General features: G+C 37.0%; 1 protein-coding gene across 1 annotated transcript; it reads left to right on the forward strand.

Moving 5' to 3' along the window:
- Positions 1 to 4744: 4744 nt before the first annotated feature.
- On the forward strand, positions 4745 to 6889 carry LOC113735623 (receptor-like protein 39). Its single transcript, XM_027262617.1, has 3 exons — positions 4745 to 4827; positions 5080 to 5668; positions 6263 to 6889. The coding sequence occupies exons 1-3, from the start codon at positions 4745 to 4747 to the stop codon at positions 6887 to 6889; spliced, it is 1299 nt and encodes a 432-aa protein (XP_027118418.1).
- The last annotated feature ends 12565 nt before the right edge of the window (positions 6890 to 19454 follow it).

The raw sequence follows: 19454 nt of genomic DNA on the forward strand, positions 1-19454 counted from the left end.
TGCAGAAAGCTAATTGCTGATGTAACGAATGCGTTGCAAAATTTTTCCACTTAGAAAGTTAGTTGGGTGCCCTTGAGATGGTAAAGCATGCTAGTTCAATTGATGATTCTATCATCTGGGGGGATTCTCCTCCACATTTTGTACCGTCCACTCTTTATGTGGACTCCTCAATTTATTAATATTACAGGCTTTTTTCTATCAAAAAACATATATTTGATTTTTATCCATATTGATATGTAAATCAAAATAAAAAAAAACATAAATATATTTTAGATAATACCATGTAACGGCATCAATAAGTTATTATATAAATCCAAGGACACAGAACTATTTGATAAGGTTCAACTAAAAATTATCTTGGGACAGAGCAGTCATGCTTGTTTTCAATCAAATTTGAGCCTTTGAGGCTGGCAAACGTACAAAGGACTTTTACGTATCCCAGTCTTTAAGGTATAAAGATGCATTGCAGTATTGCACCGACTCCTTCCTATCATGATTCACGATGCACCAATGTGGGGACTGGGGTGGCAGGTAGGGCCACCAACTGCTGAAATTTTAAAACTCTTAGTTTTTGGAATTGAAATTAGGGGATAAAAGAGTCTAATCAAACAAGCATCTTAATGTTCAAAATTTTTTATTATTTTTAATAAATTTGAAATTGTGCTCAATATTGGTTTGTTTATTTACAGAGCTGAAATTAAATGAATATTTATCAAATCAAACTCAAATCCAACTTTAGCAAATTGAGCTTTTTTACATGTAAATTATATTTTTATTCTAATAGAATCAAGTTCGAGTTGAGTTTTATAATTTATCGAATACAAAATATTGTTTAACTCTAATTTGAGTAATTGGAAAATCAAACTCGAACAAGCTCTAATCAAACCGAACTTGATTCGAGTATCAAAAAATTTGATTTGTTTTTCAGCCCCTATTAGCAAATTATTTCTTTTCAAGTGGATCCTTAGCAAAATTAGTTTTTGTCACCTGACAATATGTTTAAAATCAAAATTGGCCCTCCGAAGTCTTGTACATGTCCAAGTTTGCTCCTCCTGCGATTCCCAGCTCCCCCACCATATTCATTGCAAAGACTTCCCCTTCTTCAATTGTCTCCATTTCCCTTCTTGTCCTCCATCAAAGACAAATGCTTTTGCAAGTCTTCGAAAATGAAGGTAAACGAAGGACCAAAAGGAGTAGGACCAAAAAGAATATGAAGACTGCTTTTGCAAATGCTTTTGCAAGTCTTCGAAAATGAATGTAAACGTAGGACCAAAAGGAATATGGAGACTGCTTTGCAAATGCTTTTGCAATGCATGTTTGAGCACAGTGGCTAAATGAAAGGACTTGGAAAACTTGACCGAGTCAGCTATTTGGCCTGTCAATTAGCCACTTGACCAAGGTAGGTAGATTATGTTAAATAGAGATGACATGTTGTCAGCCTGTGCAAAATAAAAACCTGCTCAAACTAAAATTAATTTCTGTAGATAGTGGTAAGCAGGGTCGAATCCACAGGGACTGGGAGTAATTGTTTCTTTTTAAATTCACAGTGACAAAGGGGGATGTTTTTATCTCAGGGGTGACAATTTAACCAATCCAACTAAAAGTAAAATAATAGAAATAAAATAGCCAACTAGAAATTAAATAACAATTTACTAAAATCTAATGAGTGATAATTAAGGATCTAGCCAAGGAATAACTTCAGCAATGGTTCACCTAATTGATCATCGAAGCAAAGGCAACCCCAATTATTTACTAATAAATAGGTTATAACTGCCAAACAAGCGATGACAGTCAACCCCTCCTTACTGTGTCGGTGATTAAGGTACGCCCGTTAATCACTGCTCTAATTAGGAAATAATCCTAGGTACGCCCGTAAGATTTAATTTCCCAATTGCCTTACGTATTAGAGGAGCCCTATTCTAACCAAATAACACACTACCAGGGTTATTTTAAGTTAGCCCGCGTATCCCCTTGACACGAAGCTAATCGTGCCAGTTGTCACTATTTCAGGACAATTAAACAATTACGGATTTAATGCCCTAATTGACAATAGGTTACCAGATCAATTAATTATCCGGATCCAAGACAACCAATTAGTTGAATAACCATAAGCGTAGCAATCAAGGAATATACGAATACCAGTAAATACAAGGAAAAGATTAAATTAAATCGATCTCACAATTTTTAGGCGAATCAGAGCCTTCGTTGCTCCCTAGCTAGAATTGGAAAATTAGTTCATAATTGATGAACTAAACTCACCAGAAATTGAAGATAAAGCTGCGGCCATTGTCATTGATTTTTGAAAACTCAATCCGTTGCAACCAGAAGGAGATAGCAAAGTTACACGAAAGGGTCCTCTGCCTCACTACGGATGGCATACGAGGAAAGATAGAAAAACTCTAAGCATTTAACATGAAGAAAAGTCAAGAGCTACCAATTTCTAATGCCTGCCATGCGTATGACAAGCAAAAAGCATCTTTTAGGGGAAAAGTCAACAACCTCAAGCTAAGCTACAGACGGAAAACTAAAACTAAGCTCTCCCACATCTGATCCTGTTTTTCCTCCTTTATTGCGGCAGCTCACCAGGAGGAAGAAGCCCTTCGTCCGTCATTCCTTTGCGGAAATTACCAAAGTGGGCGTGACATCTTCTTTTCCAGAAATGTCCCTGGGACAAGCTTCTATCATCTGGATTCCTTTTCTGTTAAATTGGCACCTGTTGTCATTTTTTCGTTCTACTCCCTGAAATAAGTGCAAATTACGAAAAGTGAGTAGAATCTACTAATTAATCCACATTAAGTCAGATAATAGGGGAAATTAATAATAAAATAAAAGAGATAACTACACCCTATCAAGAGACTCTTCGCCACTATCTTCACACCTTTTTTCCAAAGGTTTTTACACAGTAATTTTTTCCCTTGAACAATAAAATTGAAACATTTGTCAATTCATCTAATAATCCTTTCTCATATAAAACAAATTTTTACTTGTTTTGCAACAATGAGTTTTAAAAACTATTTTTATTTAAAAATATTAAAAACAGCCATAGAAAATGGATTAAAATTCTTTTACAGTGACATCATTTAATTTTTTTTAATTCTAATTCTTGGTGAATATACTAGATTGCATCTACTACACTCATTAGGCATTGAAGCACATAAAATAGTCAGCAGAAGAATCCAAAGAATCATTGAAAGGTACAGCCAAATGATAAAAAAAGAAAAATCAGAAATACCCGTTTTAAAGTTACACTCGAAAGACCACAATTACAAAGCATAATTCCAATCACTGATAGACTATGAACAAAATTGACTAAAAATAGGACTCAAATTAAACTTCAAACAAAAAGAAACTAATTGGAAACGAAAAAGAAAAAAGCTAATTGGAAACTGCAATTGACTAAAAAGGCGAAAATAATATGAAAAACGAGTGCTGTTGCTGTTGGCAAAGGTCCAAAAACTTGTACTCAATCTAGATGAGGACCTATCCGGCTATCCCAGTCCTCAAGAGTCAAGGCATAAGGATGTATTGCTTTGTCTCTCTCTTGTCTCGATGCACCAACGTGAGGAACGGGGTGGCAGGTGGGGTGACCAACCATTTATTTTTAAAATTTTTATTTTTGATATTGGAACTAGGAGAGCAAACTAATCTACTTAAACTGACTATTTTAATGTTCAAAATTTTATTTGTTCAACATTAGTTTGTTTATTTAAGGAGCCAAACTTGGACGGGTTTTTAGTTAACCAAACTCAAATCGAGGTCGAGGAGATTAAACTTTTTTTACACGTAAATTCCACTTTTATGATAATAGAGTCAAGTTCGAGTCGTGTTTGACAATTTGTCAAACACAAAATGCTATTTAAGTTTGGTTTAAATAGTTGGTGAAACGAAATTCAAATGAACTCTTACCGAGCCAAACTTAATTCAAATATCAAATAATTTATTTCATTTCTTTGCCTTTATTGGAGTATTATTTCTTTTCAAGTAAATTCTTACCGAACTAAACTCGATTTGAATATCAAGTAATTTAGTTTTTATCACCTGATAATTTACATTGGAATTTTGTGGAAGAAGGTGAAGGGGCAGAGAGGATTGAAACTTGAAAGAATAAACTTGAAGCAACAAACCTAACTAAATTAGTGTAGAAATCTTACATTCCAAGCACTTTTCCTTATGTGGATAGGAAATTTAAGGAAAACCAAAATTTTCTTAAGTTGAAAATTTCGAAGTTAAAGAGTCTGATATTCAAATTTTAGAAAAAAAAATTATTAGAATATGACATTTTATGAGTAGACATTCCCATAGGAAGTGACACACCGATATAAATAACCAGTAATTCATATCATTACTATTATACTATTATGTAGGTATAATATGTAACCTCTTACAAAATTTTAAAGTAAGGAAAAAGTTGTGAACATCTAGAGATTTAGGATTGGGGCTAGGTATAGGTCTTAAACTTGTAAATATTTTTTCGCTGACCCAAAATCAATTTTCCTAAGAACTTGTACCAAGAATCTCTATTCAATTTCTTGAAAATTTGTTCAAAATAGTATTTTTATTGCCAAAATGCGCACCCCCAATCGGACTGCAGGCTTTTTAACTTCCACGAAACTGTACATTTAATAGTACAAAGATTGTTGACAAAAAACCAGGATTTCATTAGAATAATACGTTCCCCAATTTGATCCATGAATAATTCCAAACAGACTAAGTAAGCCCAAAAGATGCTTGAAAACCAGATCAGATGAGGCTTGAAATCAAAGTTCTAAGCATATTTAATCTTTCAAACAATGACCCTGGTTGCATTCTTCTTTTGTTCTCAAATTGGTAATCCTATCACAGCAAGAGCAGTTGCAGAAGTTTGTTCTTGGATCATAAAGCTGCAATGTTCTCAATTTATCACTTTTCATTTCTGTTGCTGCTGAGTACATGCAACTTGCTTAGTATTTCATGCTACGGAAACACGAGTAGTAATGTTTCTTGCAATCAACTCGATAGTAACTCCTCGCTGTCAATATCAAAGAACATCACTAGTTCAACTCCTTTAAACTGGAATGTTTCAGCTGATTCCTGTTTCAGGGAGGGTGTTGGCTGTGATCGTAATGGTCAAGTGAATTGCATATGGTTGCCTTCAAGAAACCTTGAAGGAACAATCTCTACTTCAATTAAAAGCCTCAGCCATCTAAAAGAACTCAACTTTGCACATAATAAGTTATCTGTTCGTCTCCCTGATGGATTGTATTTGTCACTGAATAGACTGGAAATTCTGGACTTCAGCTATAACCGGCTATCTGAAGAATTTCAGCCATTTGATCACTTTCCAGTTTCCATCAAAATGGTTGATCTCTCAAGCAACGGATTCAGCGGGGTACTTCATTATTCATTCCTCCTGCAAGTATGGAGTTTGATTAGTTTTAATGTCAGCAACAACAGCTTCTATGGCCCTCTACCTACTGTCATCTACAACTTCCTCTACTCTTCAATTACTATTGTTAATTTTTCATTCAATTATTTTAATAGCTCTATTCCTAATGGTTATGGAAGATGCTCGAAATTGAAGATACCATGTGCAGGTCTCAATTCAATCACAGGATCTCTTCCTGATGATATATATCAGGTGTCAACTTTGCAAGAGTTATCCCTTCCAGGAAATGGAATATCAGGTCAGGTAAGTGAAGCCATTGGCAATCTTTCCAACCTCAAAATTGTTTTAACTTTATGGCAATAATTGGTCAGGTGCACTTCCTCGAGAGATTGGGAGACTTTCCAATTTGGAACAGTTGTTTCTTCACGTAAACAAACTGATGGCACTATTCCCTCAACACTGATGAATTGCACAAGACTCATAAAGCTGGATATAAGGGTGAACGTTTTAACTTGAGAACTCTCTGCTCTCGATTTCTCCAAATTGTTATCAGCTTCCCAGCAACTCTCACATTGTGTTGAGCTTTGTAACCCATATGCTTAACTAACCAGCTAACAGGAGGGATTCATCCTAACATAGAATTCCTGAAATCTTTGTCCTTCATCTCACTTTCAAATAATAGTTTAACCTATATCACTGAGGCGATGAATATTCTAAGCAGGTGAAAGAATCTCAGAACATTACTGCTCACGAAAAACTTCTACAATGAATCCTTACCCTATGATGGAAGCATAGTTGGTCCTGATGGATTTAAAAAGTTCTTGCCTTTGGTGGCTGCCAACTAAATGGCCAAATTGGGGAAATTAGAGGTTCATGGTCTTTATGAGTTCATATTAGAGGTCCAATGCTCAATTGGATAGGGACTTTGCCAAACCTATTTTACTTAGATTTCTGAACTTTCTCTCGGGTCCCCTACCAAGATCAGTTGCAAGATTGTCAAGACTAGCATCTGAGCTGATTGCTAATCGACTAGTCCGTGCATCCAATGAGTTGCCTGTGCTTCTTGTTCAGCCCATGAGCAGACACTTATATCTACATAATCAGCTTTCTAGATTGCCACTGGCTATATATCTGAATGGACATAATCTCACTGGAACCATTCTTGTCAGTATTGGCGAATTGCACGTACTTGATCTCAGTCACAACAATTTCACAGGCAGCATTCCTGAAACAGTATCTCACCTGATTAGCTTGGAAAAGCTGAGCTTTTCTGATAACTCACTTTTTGGTGAAATTCCTTCGTCACTCAAGAAACTGCACTTCTTTCAGCGTGGCAAACAACGATCTACGGCTCAATACCCACTGGAGGTCAGCTTGATACATTCTCAAAGGAAAGTTTTGGAAGGGAATCCACATTTATGTGGTTCAGTTTTTCAGCGCCCTTGCTCTGATCCACCAAATGCACCTGTACAAATGCAATCTTCAGAACATACGGAAAATTCAGAAATCAGAGTCACATTTTAGCTATTTTTTGTATTTCTTTTGATATTAGTTTCACTGTTAGTTTTATAACTTCTTGTACATTATCAAGAAAGTATCCCCCACTTTCCAACCACTATCTCAGGTCCTGAAAGCTGCATCCAAAACCACCCCGGCTGTAACTCTATACACATTTTTTTTAAGGTTAATCTGTGGCTGTAACTTGTAAGACTCTCTGTTCTTCGGGTTGATATATGCTTGTTACACAGAATTGCAGTTTACCAGTACAATTCTTTGAGCTTGTAGATAATCGTTCATCCACTCAAGAAAAGATAAAAATGTACGTAGTTAATGGAGAGGACACTCATAACATGAAATGGCTTCATTTAATTTCACAAATTTCTTTGATATAGAAACAGCCTAATGTTGGTAATAAAATGTATAGATTCTTTCTGTAGAAAGATAGTCACCAATCAACTGTAATTACACATGAAAGAAAGTACTAGCTTTCTGCATGACACAAAAGAACCATACCACTTGAACTAAAGTCAAATCTTCAGCATGAAAGAAGCTACTATATAAAGGCCCAATGCTGAAATGATTGAAATGAGTGTAGTCTTGATTGGCATCCTTCCTTTATCAGTTCTCAGAACCATGGCTTCAAAAACTGGCAAGCAATTTACCATACCAAAACCAGATATAAACAGCTGCACAAAAGAATCATCAAAGTTTTCTCCCTTCAAAATTTGCATGGTACCATGAAGGAGAGCAGCTAAATTGATGATTGCAGCTGTTGCTAATGGCAAAAAAATAGGTGAGGCAACACCAAACTCAAAAATCCCTCGATCATATCTTTTGCTTTGTTCATCATCTACTAGTTTGCTTGTGACATGGAATCCCTGTGTGGTGAAGCCCATGATTTTGATTAGGTATTCAAGGCTTCCAAACAATTCATTTGTGAGTCCTCTAATAAGCCAAATCCTTTGTTCACTCCACCACCTGCAATCTTGTCCATATGCCCCAAGAAATAGGAAAGCATACAAGATAAACCATGGATCGGAGACCTGCAATAATTTTGGAAGAATGAATTTAAGTTGAAAGAAAAGCCTGGGCCATAACATGATGCCCGAAGTTCCTGGACTTCTTGAACGTGTTTTTTCTGTCCCCATTTTTCTAAAATACCCAATTTTCTCAAGGATTTGTTACTCTATAACCTAATAAATGACCATGTAATAGTTGAAATCTCCGCCATAAAATTTCTCAATTCAGATACAGGCCATTTATTGGATTGAATATACGTATTCGATCAAGACAATTATCCGTCTATTGTGCAATGTGTTTACTCCTTTAAGCTGATCATCTTGATTTTTTTTTTTTTGGGTATCATCTTGATGTTATTGCAAGCTACTCAATTAAATAAAACTCATAATTGTAGACCGACTACATTTAAAGCCTCAAACTATTGTTTTAGGGATAAATATTTGCGTTTTGTAGTTAAAAAAAAACCAAAAAATAGTTTTTTCAAATATTTTTATTTAGAAACTTGCCATGGCTTACTGTTGATAGGATTTCCATGGACACAGATATTCTAGTACAAAATAAAGAGTCTGATAAAAAAGTATGACAGAGCAAAGTGAAGATTCAGAGTAATATAGATCTATGCACCGAGGAATTCCAACTAGTTTTGTGGTACATACCTTAGGAAATATATAGATTTTGTTGAGAAGAATGAGCTGAGGAAGAAAGGAATATGTGGTGATCGGAATTGACCAAATGGAATTAAAAGCATAATATGCATAACAAAGACTCATCAAGGGCCCCAAAGCTTGCATGCCAAAAGTTAATGGACTGTATCTGGAGAATGCAACCTCAAGAAGGCCAACACCCCACCGGATTTGTTGGTTTATTACATCGAGTAGGGTAATTGGTATATCTCCCAAAAATGCTGGCCTCTTTGGCTGGCAAAATATTGATATCCATCCTTGAGAATGAAGATGATAACCAGTGTAATAGTCTTCCACCAAAGAACCATATCTAAATCCAATCTGCATATTTAGTACCCAAAGGAGGGGTGAAAAACAAAAAAAAAAAAGAACCAACTGGATCAATAATAATTGTTAAAGGTGGAAAATGAAAAGGGAAAAGTTCAGCAAGAAAGTTCTACTCGTAAAGTTGGAGAAAATTAGATGCATTTCAGCTTTTTCAAAAAATTCTGTAAGAGAACACACTAATTTTTGCATTTCATGTTTTGCCTTCTTTTCAATTAAGTTCAAGCCAGTTTCTGCAAAAGATGCATACAATAATTGTAAGCATGATTTTCTGAAGACTAAGAGATTTTTCCGAGAAATCGTTTTCTACAGTCGACATAGAACACCCATGATTAATTGTAAACTCTAGAGCTTACTTAACAAACAACAAGATGAAACTAAGAGAAATGTGTATTGGGTGATTATTGATTCTATGAATAAACCTTTACAACAGACAAAATTGAAATTTAACCAGTTATTCACTATCTGCTAACATATAATCTAAAATTGGAGATAAAAAGACATTTTTTGATAGTTCAAGCAACTTTTGACACCAGTTTAATGCATTTTTCTTAATTACCCATAGTAAGTATGCTAGTATGTTATGGCCTGAAATCAGTCCAAATTGTCATGCACAAATGACTGGGATGAGTCAGCAAGGGAGTAGCACCAGAAATGTGATAGCAGGAAGAGAGTCACGTGGATTAGCAATTGGTATAACAGAATGAAGAGTAGTTATTTGGCGGGAAAAGTAGTTAGTTACTAGCAGGCTGTTCTTGAGCTCAAAGCTAAGATTTGTATAAATAATTCATCTGCAATTGCAGGCAGGGCATGTAATACGTTGTCCCAAATTTCTTTCCTAATCAATTCAATCCTTTCCTTTCCCTCTCTATTCCCTCTCCCTTATTTCTGATCTCATTCTCAATCCCTTTCCTCTTCTTCCCCTCCCTACCTCAGATATCTTTCAATTCATTTAGTTCGATCCATAACAGTGGTATCAGAGCTTGCGATCCTTGGATTGCAAGCTTCAATTCACTGACAAACATGGCTGAAGGTACCCGAATGAAAAGCTTTGAGGAGCAACTCAGGAAACAAGATGTCAGAATCCAAGCAGTCCTTGACTCCATGGTTGCAGACAAGCAAGTCATGGAAGAAAGACTGGAGACAAATCAAAGGGAGATGCGAGCATTAATGGAGGCCAATAATACAGAACTGAAAAACTTTGTGAGTAATCAAATTAGCTCAATTTTGAGGAGTTTGCAAGGTGACAAGGGAATCTTGGGAAATCCTACTGGTTCTGCAGATCGAACTCCTAATCATCGAGCTACTGGAGTTCAAAATGTCAGGCATGGTGAATTTGGTAGTTCATCTGGCCGAGAGGGCCAGCATTGGCCCATGGGGGTTCCCAGGCTGGACTTCCCCAGATTTGATGGCCATAGTCCCAAGGAATGGATCAGGAAGTGTGAAAAGTTCTTCCAACTGTTTCGCACTCCTGAAGAACAACAGATTGACTTGGTGGAACTACACTTAGAAGGCAAGGCAAATCTCTGGTATCAGAATTTCAAAAAAGATCGAGGAATAGTTCATTGGAAGGATTTCAGTTTGGAAGTATGTAGGAGGTTCAGCACTGTAGGGGAAGCAGATGCGGTGGAGGAGTTCAGCAAGCTTAGCCAATCATCCACTGTTTTGGCTTATCAGGAGAAGTTTGAAGAGTTGAGGTCCATTGTAATGATCCAGGTGCCAGAACTAACTGAATCTTACTACATTGCTAGTTTCCTAAGTGGATTGAGGGGGAAATTAAGTCTGCTGTGAAGATGCATAGGCCAGACTCTCTACAAGCTGCCTTTGAGATGGCCAGATGGCAGGAGCACCATTTGGAGCTTGTTCACAAGTTCAGCAGGACCACACTCAAGAGTACATTACACTCTGGCTCCTATGGTCTTACCAAGGGAACGCAGGGAGTCCAGGATCCAGGAGCAAGGCAGGCTAGTACTTCGCCCACAGACTACAACAAGAGGTCCAATTCACAGCAAGTTTTTAGGAAAATTTCTCCTACTGAATTCCAATACAGGAAGGAGCACAACCTATGCTTTAGGTGTGGAGACAAATTTACTCCTGGACACACTTGTAAGAGCAAGGGGATCCACATGATGTTAATAGAAGATGAGGAAAAAGGTGAGGCAGAACAAACAACAAAGGAAGAGGAAATTATTGAGCACATGGGGAACCAGCAGGAGCAAGATGTGATGTTGACCCTGCATGCAATGACAGGGGAATTATCTTCAAGTGTCATCAAAATGCAGGGGCAGTACAAGAATCGTCAGCTGACAATCCTACTGGATGGAGGAAGTACCAACTGTTTTATCAGGAGATCAGTGGCACAGTTGTACCCAGAAACTGTGCAGAAGCATAGGCCTTTTAAGGTCAAGATTGCGGATGGCAAAGAGCTGCACTGTGACCAGTGGATTCCAGGAATGCAGTGGGATATGCAGGGCCACACATTTACACATGATGTATTTGTCATGGACCTGGAACCTTATGATATGATCCTTGGGGTGGATTGGATGAAAACCTACAGCCCCATTACCTTTGATTTCAAGAGACTAAACCTGTCTTTTGAGAAGGGAGGAGAGCAAGTGGTGTTAAAAGGAGACTCCAACAATGCAAACGTTAGAATGCAGCAAGGCTCCACAGCTCATAAATATGTCAGACATAGGATCAGGAAGGCTCTGCAGCACTCTTGTATGGTGAAGGTTCACAACTCACAGGTAATTTCTGAACCAGATTCTCTTACTCAGTTGTTGGCCAAGTATGATGATGTCTTTGCAGAACCTAAAACTCTTCCCCCAAACAGATGCCATGATCACCAAATCCCCCTTAAACCAGATGCCAAACCTTTCAAAATTTCCCCATATAGGTACCCCCATGTACAGAAAAATGAAATTGACAAGCAAGTGAAGGACATGTTAACCTCTGGTCTTATACAAATTAGCCACAGCCCCTTTGCATCACCTGCTCTCTTAGTTAAAAAGAAAGATGGGAGCTGGAGGCTTTGTATTGATTATAGACAACTGAACAATCTTACCATCAAAGATAAATTTCCAATCCCTATTATAGATGACTTACTGGATGAGTTACATGGAGCCAGGGTCTTCTCTAAGATTGATCTGAGATCAGGTTATCACCAAATCAGAATGAGACCTGAGGACATCCATAAAACTGCTTTTAGAACTCATTCTGGACTTTATGAATTCCTTGTAATGCCATTTGGCCTGACAAATGCCCCCGCCACCTTTCAAGCACTAATGAACTCAGTTTTTGAACCTTACATCAGAAAATTTGTCCTTGTGTTCTTTGATGACATTCTGATCTATAGTCCAGATTATAAAACCCACTTACATCACTTATCCTTAGTATTAGGAACCTTGAGAAAACACTCCTTGTATGCAAAGATGTCTAAATGTTCTTTTGGTCAAAACCAAGTGGAGTATCTGGGACATGTTATTACTAGTGAGGGTGTGAATACTGACCCATCCAAGGTGGAGGCTATGCTGTCCTGGCCAACTCCTACTTGTTTGAAGGCCCTCAGAGGATTTTTGGGCCTAACAGGGTATTACAGGAGGTTCGTCAAGGGGTATGGAGGAATTGCTAAGCCTCTCACTGAGTTACTGAAGAAGGATCAATTTGCTTGGAATGCTGTTGCAGAATCTGCATTTAAACAGTTGAAGGAGGTCATGAGTAAATCTCCAGTATTAGCATTACCTGACTTCTCAAAACCATTCCAATTAGAAACTGATGCTAGTCAGTCAGCTATTGGGGCTGTTCTGATGCAACAAGGGAGACCTATTGCTTACTACAGTCAAGTGTTGGGCCAGAAGAACCAGACCAGATCCACCTATGAAAAAGAACTCCTATCACTCATCACAGCAGTTCAAAAATGGAAACATTACTTGATGGGGAACCACTTTATTATAAAGACTGACCATGAGAGCCTTAAATACTTCCTGGATCAGAAAATAAACACTCCTCTTCAACAGAAGTGGCTGGTTAAACTTTTGGGGATGGATTATGAGATCCAGTATAAGAGGGGTAAGGACAATATGGTTGCTGATGCATTATCAAGGAGGGGAGAACAGGAGGAGTCAGCAGAAACGTTTGTACATGCCATCACTACCATCAAGCCTCAATGGCTGTCCATGGTAGCTGAGAGCTACAATGGTGATGACATGGCAAAGGAGGTTCTACTGAGGTTGGCCATGGGAGCTGAAGCATTACCTGACTACTCTTATAACCAAGGGATTTTGAGATTTAAAGGAAGGATTTGGGTAGGAGCAGATGATGGACTAAGGCAAAAATTGATTTCCTGTTTTCATGATTCTTGTCTTGGAGGTCACTCTGGGAATCATGGTACTTATCAGAGGATCAAAAGCTACCTATACTGGCCTGGAATGAAAAAGGAGGTTGAACAGTATGTACAGAACTGTGATGTCTGCAAGAGAAGTAAAAATGAGAATTGCGCTTATCCAGGACTGTTGCAGCCATTGGCCATTCCTGAGCAAGCTTGGCAACAAATTTCCATGGATTTCATAGAAGGTTTGCCTAAATCTTTTGGTTGTAATGTCATCTATGTGGTGGTAGACAGATTTACTAAATATGCTCATTTCATCCCTATGACTTCTCATTATACTGCTAAAAGTGTAGCAGAGACATTCTTTGATCAGATCTTCAGGTTACATGGCCTACCAACACACATTGTCTCTGATAGGGATAAAGCCTTTACTAGCTTGTTCTGGCAGGAACTCTTCAAGATGCTTGGCACAGAGCTAAATCTCTCTTCTGCATATCACCCTCAGTCTGATGGACAGACTGAGAGGGTTAATAGATGTGTAGAAAGCTACCTGAGGAGTGTGTGTATGTATCAACCAGGGAAGTGGAGGAAGTGGCTTCCTGCAGCAGAATGGTGGTATAACACTAACCACCATAGCAGTCTACAAATGTCCCCTTTCCAGGCCTTATATGGTTACAAACCTATACAACTGAACCTGAGGCCCGATAAAACAATAGTAGCTGCTGTGGAGGATTGGGCACAGGAAAGAGTAGGCTGGAATTCCTTGCTCAAAGAGAACTTGTTTAAAGCTCAGAACAGAATGAAGCAAATGGCTGATAAAGGGAGGAGTGACAGGGAGTTTATAGTGGGAGAGTGGGCTTATTTGAAGCTCCAACCTTACAGACAAACCTCAGTAGCCGTAAGGAGGAATTTGAAATTGACTGCTAAGTACTACGGGCCCTATCAGGTGGAACAAAAGGTGGGGACTGTAGCATACAAGCTGAAGCTACCTGCCGGATCTACCATACACCCTGTTTTTCATGTTTCACTGCTCAAGAAGTCACCAAAGGAGGCTCCAGTCAGCACTACCTTGCCTACCTTGAACGCAGATAGTGAGTTTGAGGTTACCCCTTTAGCGGTGTTGGATAGAAGGACAATCTATAGGAAGGGGCAGGGAGTCGAGCAAGTGTTGGTACAGTGGGAAAACATGGAACCTGAGGAAGCAACTTGGGAGGATTGGACGTTCATTCATGCTCAATTTTCTTCCTTCCAAATCAATCAATCCTAGAGACTAGGATTGTTTTAGGGGGAGGTATTGTTATGGCCTGAAATCAGTCCAAATTGTCATGCACAAATGACTGGGATGAGTCAGCAAGGGAGTAGCACCAGAAATGTGATAGCAGGAAGAGAGTCACGTGGATTAGCAATTGGTATAACAGAATGAAGAGTAGTTATTTGGCGGGAAAAGTAGTTAGTTACTAGCAGGCTGTTCTTGAGCTCAAAGCTAAGATTTGTATAAATAATTCATCTGCAATTGCAGGCAGGGCATGTAATACGTTGTCCCAAATTTCTTTCCTAATCAATTCAATCCTTTCCTTTCCCTCTCTATTCCCTCTCCCTTATTTCTGATCTCATTCTCAATCCCTTTCCTCTTCTTCCCCTCCCTACCTCAGATATCTTTCAATTCATTTAGTTCGATCCATAACATAGTATGGAATGCAAATAATTATCTGACTACAATAAACTATTGAAGATTACCTTAGAACCCCAATTAGTCCCTTTCTCATAATTGCAACCTGCCAAACGATCAGCCAGCTCCAAAATATGCTTAGACTTAATAGAACTATTGACTTCATGATCAGGGCTCAGCTGGGGCAATTCTGGCTGTACAAAAAATGCCTTTGATGGACCACCAAAGAAAGCTCTTCTCATGAAAAAGCATCCAGACCCCATATTATCAGGGCCTAATAATCCATCCATCCCCTTTGGGTTGATGTGAAACCAACGTTTCATCTCGGATGAATAGATGTCATTCTTGTTTAGGCCATTGAAACATTGAGGAAATTGAACATAGGCCAATTTTGGCCTAATTGAAGTGTCCATGAAGTAGCATAGGACATTATATGGAGTTCTGCGGTCATTTGAGATCATGTCGCAGTCTTGGATTAGAATTGTAGGACCATTTGTCATAACAGCTGATACACGAAGCTAAAGAGCAGATCAAGGGGAAAAAAACAAAAAAAAAAAGAGAATTTAAATTTGAAGAGGTTAAAACGAAGATTTGAGGTCACACAATCCGTAAAGTCAAAACAAGTACACCATGGTAAGAAAATTAAAAATTATAAGTAGCTTACCGATGATTCACACAATGTTTACTAGTATGATTGAACCATTCAAACCTAGCATATGAGTTTGAGGTCTTAAGTTCGAGTCTCACATGAGTTTAGTCTAACTTTTTCAATCTCATGTTCAAGTTTCGCGTGAGTTTAATCTAGCTTTATGTTACTATTGGCCTAAAAAGAAAACTTTATGTTACTATTTCTCCTATTATTTTTTGGGTTGATAAAATACTATTGCATGAGTTCAGTCTAACTCTATGTTAGTATTTATCCTACCATTTGTGAATTGTATAAACATTAATGAGTCAATTTAGTCTAATTATCCCACTATTTTAGGGTAAGTAAAAATGTTTTGAGTTTAATCTGTTTACATTAATTTCACCATTCTATATAAATTGCAATCTTATAGAAGAAAAGAAAAGGTAAATTTTTCAATTACTTAGCTTACCACCGTATTAAGGGCTTCAGCTTTAAATTGATGTGGAGAAGTCCTGCTTTTCTCTCTAGACACATATATGAGATTTGGCATTGGGTAGCCTGTTACATCTTTATCCTTGCAGCTTTCAAGCAAAACCTGCTCAAATTCATGCAAATCTAAAAATGAAATAACATAACTGTTACTTTTAAAATATCATCAATTCATCATAGTCATGTAAATTATTGATCATGGCATTCTTTTTTTTTTTGAGGCTTTACACTGTAAGAATAAAAAAATGAAAGTCAAAAAATTTCTTGCATGACCTCAAAATTTTGTTTGTGACTTTGTATTTTGTAAAAATGCATATTGCGGTTTTTTGGCCCGATAGTCTGGACCAGTATTAGATTCTTATATTTCAACTCTGACATGGTTGGGCGAGTTCTTCTCCATGCTTGTAGTGCAATTTGTACCTCTGTAAGACCAACATTGCCATTTCTTTCAAAGAGTATCACCCTCTTACTTGTCTATAAATACCTCTATAACTAATAATCATTCATTAGCATATATAACACTCTCTTTTTAATCTACCTACTTTATTTTTGTGAACTTAAGCATTGAAGTAACCCAGGATATACTACTCCATTTTGCACTCTCCTAGCTTTTTGTCTTGTTGTTCTATTTGAGAAGGGCCTGTTCCAATCAAACCTTATCAGTAGGAATGGACGGAAAAGAGTTTGGAAGGGAACTGAAACTCAAACACACTAAAAGTTTCAACATTTTGGAACATAGAGCCAAGTAAAAAAAAAAAAGTAAAAGAATCTGTATCATTTACTGCAGTTGTCTTTGGATTTGAATTGCCATGTGATTCACTAAAAGAAAATAGTTGAATTAATGGATAGCTTTCCAAAATGGAGAAGAATTTCCTTTAGAATTCAAAGTAACAAAGTATGTTGAAAAAAAAAATTTAACACTTTTTATGATACGATGTATGTGAGACAAAAGAATAGTTAGAAAGATTAAAAAAATGGTTGAAAAATGTGGTATGAAAAGATAATTTAAGTCACAAATCTAGAATCATGAAAAGATATAAAATCCTACCCAAAAAAAAAAGAAAGAAAGGATAATATGACTATATCTAGCTCTATGTCCTTAAACTTGTGACAGGATGTCAGCCTGTGCAATAATAAAAACCTGTTCAAACTAAAAATAATTTCTGTAGATAGCGGTGAACAGGGTCGAATCCACAGGAACTGGGAGTAATTGTTTCTTTTCAAATTCACAGTGATAAGGGGTGTTTTTATATCAGGGGTGACAATTTAAGCAATTCAATTAAAAGTAAAATAATAAAAATAAAATAGCCAACTAGAAATTAAATAACAATTTACTAAAATCAAATGAGTGATAATTAAGGATCTAGCCAAGAAATAACTTCAGCAATGGTTCACCTAATTGATCATCGATGCAAAGCCAATTCCAATTATTTACCAATAAATAGGTTATAACTGCCAAACAAGCGATGACAGTCAACCCCTCCTTATTGTGTCGGTGATTAAGGTACGCCCGTTAATCACTGCTCTAATTGAGAAATAATCTTAGGTACGCCCGTAAGATTTAATTCCTCAATTGCCTTACGTATTAGAGGAGTCCTATTCTAACCAAATAACGTACTACCAGGGTTATTTTAGGTTAGCCCGCGTATCCCCCTGACACAAATCTAATTATGCCAGTTGTCACTATATCAAGACAATTAAACAATTACGGATTTAATGCCCTAATTGGCAATAGATTACCAAATTAACTAATTATCTGGATCCAAGATAATCAATTAATTAAATAATCATAAGCACTGTAACCAGAGAATATGCGAATACTAATAAATAAAAGAAAAAGATAAAATTAAATCAATCTCACAATTTTCAGGCGAATCAAAACCTCCGTTGTTCCTTGACTAGAAAAGCAGATTTAATTCATCTCGGACGCGAAAAACCCATACAAAGCGAAAGTAACAATTGCTGCCTTTGTCATTAATCGGGAGAATTCAATTTGCTTGAATTACGAAAGAAAGGTCAGCCACAGCGATTGATTCAATTGCTTTCTCATTGTCCCGGTCATATGAGAAGAAAACCACTAAGGAACGGAAGAACCGAAAAAGTCCGAGTGAAAAGCTAATCTAAAGCTAAGAGAGAAAAGTCAAAAGCTAAAAACAAAGTAGTGCTCAGTGTCTGCCATATATCAATTGCTCCTATTCTAATGACTACTGTGCGGCGTCCGCCGCCCAGCCCAGAGAGGAAAAAGAGGAGACTTCGGCCTCCTCTTTTTAATGCTGTCCTCGGGCCAATTACCAAGAAGGTCCAGGTTTGATATTTCAAGAGTGTCTCTAGATGCTTGCTACTTGAACTTTTTCTTGATAACCGTCAAATTGATCTTGATTGTGATATTTTTGTTCTATCCTCTGAAATAAATATAAATTACGAAAAGTGAGTAGTATCTAATAATTAATTATATCAGGTCAGATAATAAAAAAAATTAATAATAAAAAAATGATAAAATTACAACCTATCAACTCACTAGATAGTGAAATGTAAATTCTAGCAGTATTTAGTGTAAATTTCAAAGTAAAAGTTTAGGCACTCGTTAAAATACAAGTAACTTATCAAAGTAAAAGTAACTCACTCGTTAAAACTATGAGGAACCTGTGAAATCAAAGGCTTAGAGCTTTTAAAATTTCTTATCGTAATTAAACAATTTCAATTAAATATAGAACATTAAAATGACATTAGCATTTGGGAGCTGCTGGGTGATATCAAATTAACAATGCATAAAGCCTTTTTTCAATTCCATGGTCCATCACCAGCTTGGCTTTTTTGGCTCTAATTCCCAATCGTTAGAACTCGGCAGCTACTGGGTGATACTAAGTTATTAATTGATGCATAAAGCCTTTTTCAATAATATACATTTTATTTCTTAAAAGTTCAGTAACTGTAAAAAAAAAATAAAAATAAAAAAAGCCACATAACATACATCATATGGATTTTGATACAATTAATAATCATGGGATCCTAATCATTTGTTTACCCAAACGACAAAATATTATTTAAAAAAAATATGCAACGTACTTCATAGGTACAATTATTGGAGTTCTAGCCTCACGATCAGGAACATTCTTGCTATGCAACATTGATAGGCATGAATTGCTGTCATTTACTTCACAAAAATTCGCAGTTGAAGTTGTTAATTAGCTAAGTTTTTTGGAATTTATTGAAAAAGGTGGAGTGACAGAGAGGATCCACTTTCCAGCTACCATCAAAATCGTTGATCTCTCAAGCAAGCATGGAATTTGATGAGTTTCAATGTCAGCAACAGCAGCTTCAATTACTGTCATATGCAACTTCTCCTACTCATCAATTACTGTTCTTGACTTTTCGTTCAATTATTCTAATAGCTCTGCTGCTGATGGTTATGGAAGATGCTCGAAGCTGAAGATACCACGTGCAGGTTT

Source organism: Coffea arabica, chromosome 3c (genome assembly GCF_036785885.1).
Source record: "Coffea arabica cultivar ET-39 chromosome 3c, Coffea Arabica ET-39 HiFi, whole genome shotgun sequence".
Taxonomy (NCBI): Eukaryota; Viridiplantae; Streptophyta; class Magnoliopsida; order Gentianales; family Rubiaceae; genus Coffea; species Coffea arabica.

Bases quoted from the DNA above. Each gene is read 5' to 3' on its own strand.
- LOC113735623 (XM_027262617.1), top strand. From the start codon at position 4,745: ATGAGGCTTGAAATCAAAGTTCTAAGCATATTTAATCTTTCAAACAAT. The intron at 4,828-5,079 runs GTAATCCTATCA...TTCCTGTTTCAG, and splicing joins CTTCTTTTGTTCTCAAATTG to GGAGGGTGTTGGCTGTGATC. The intron at 5,669-6,262 runs GTAAGTGAAGCC...AGTTCATATTAG, and splicing joins GAAATGGAATATCAGGTCAG to AGGTCCAATGCTCAATTGGA.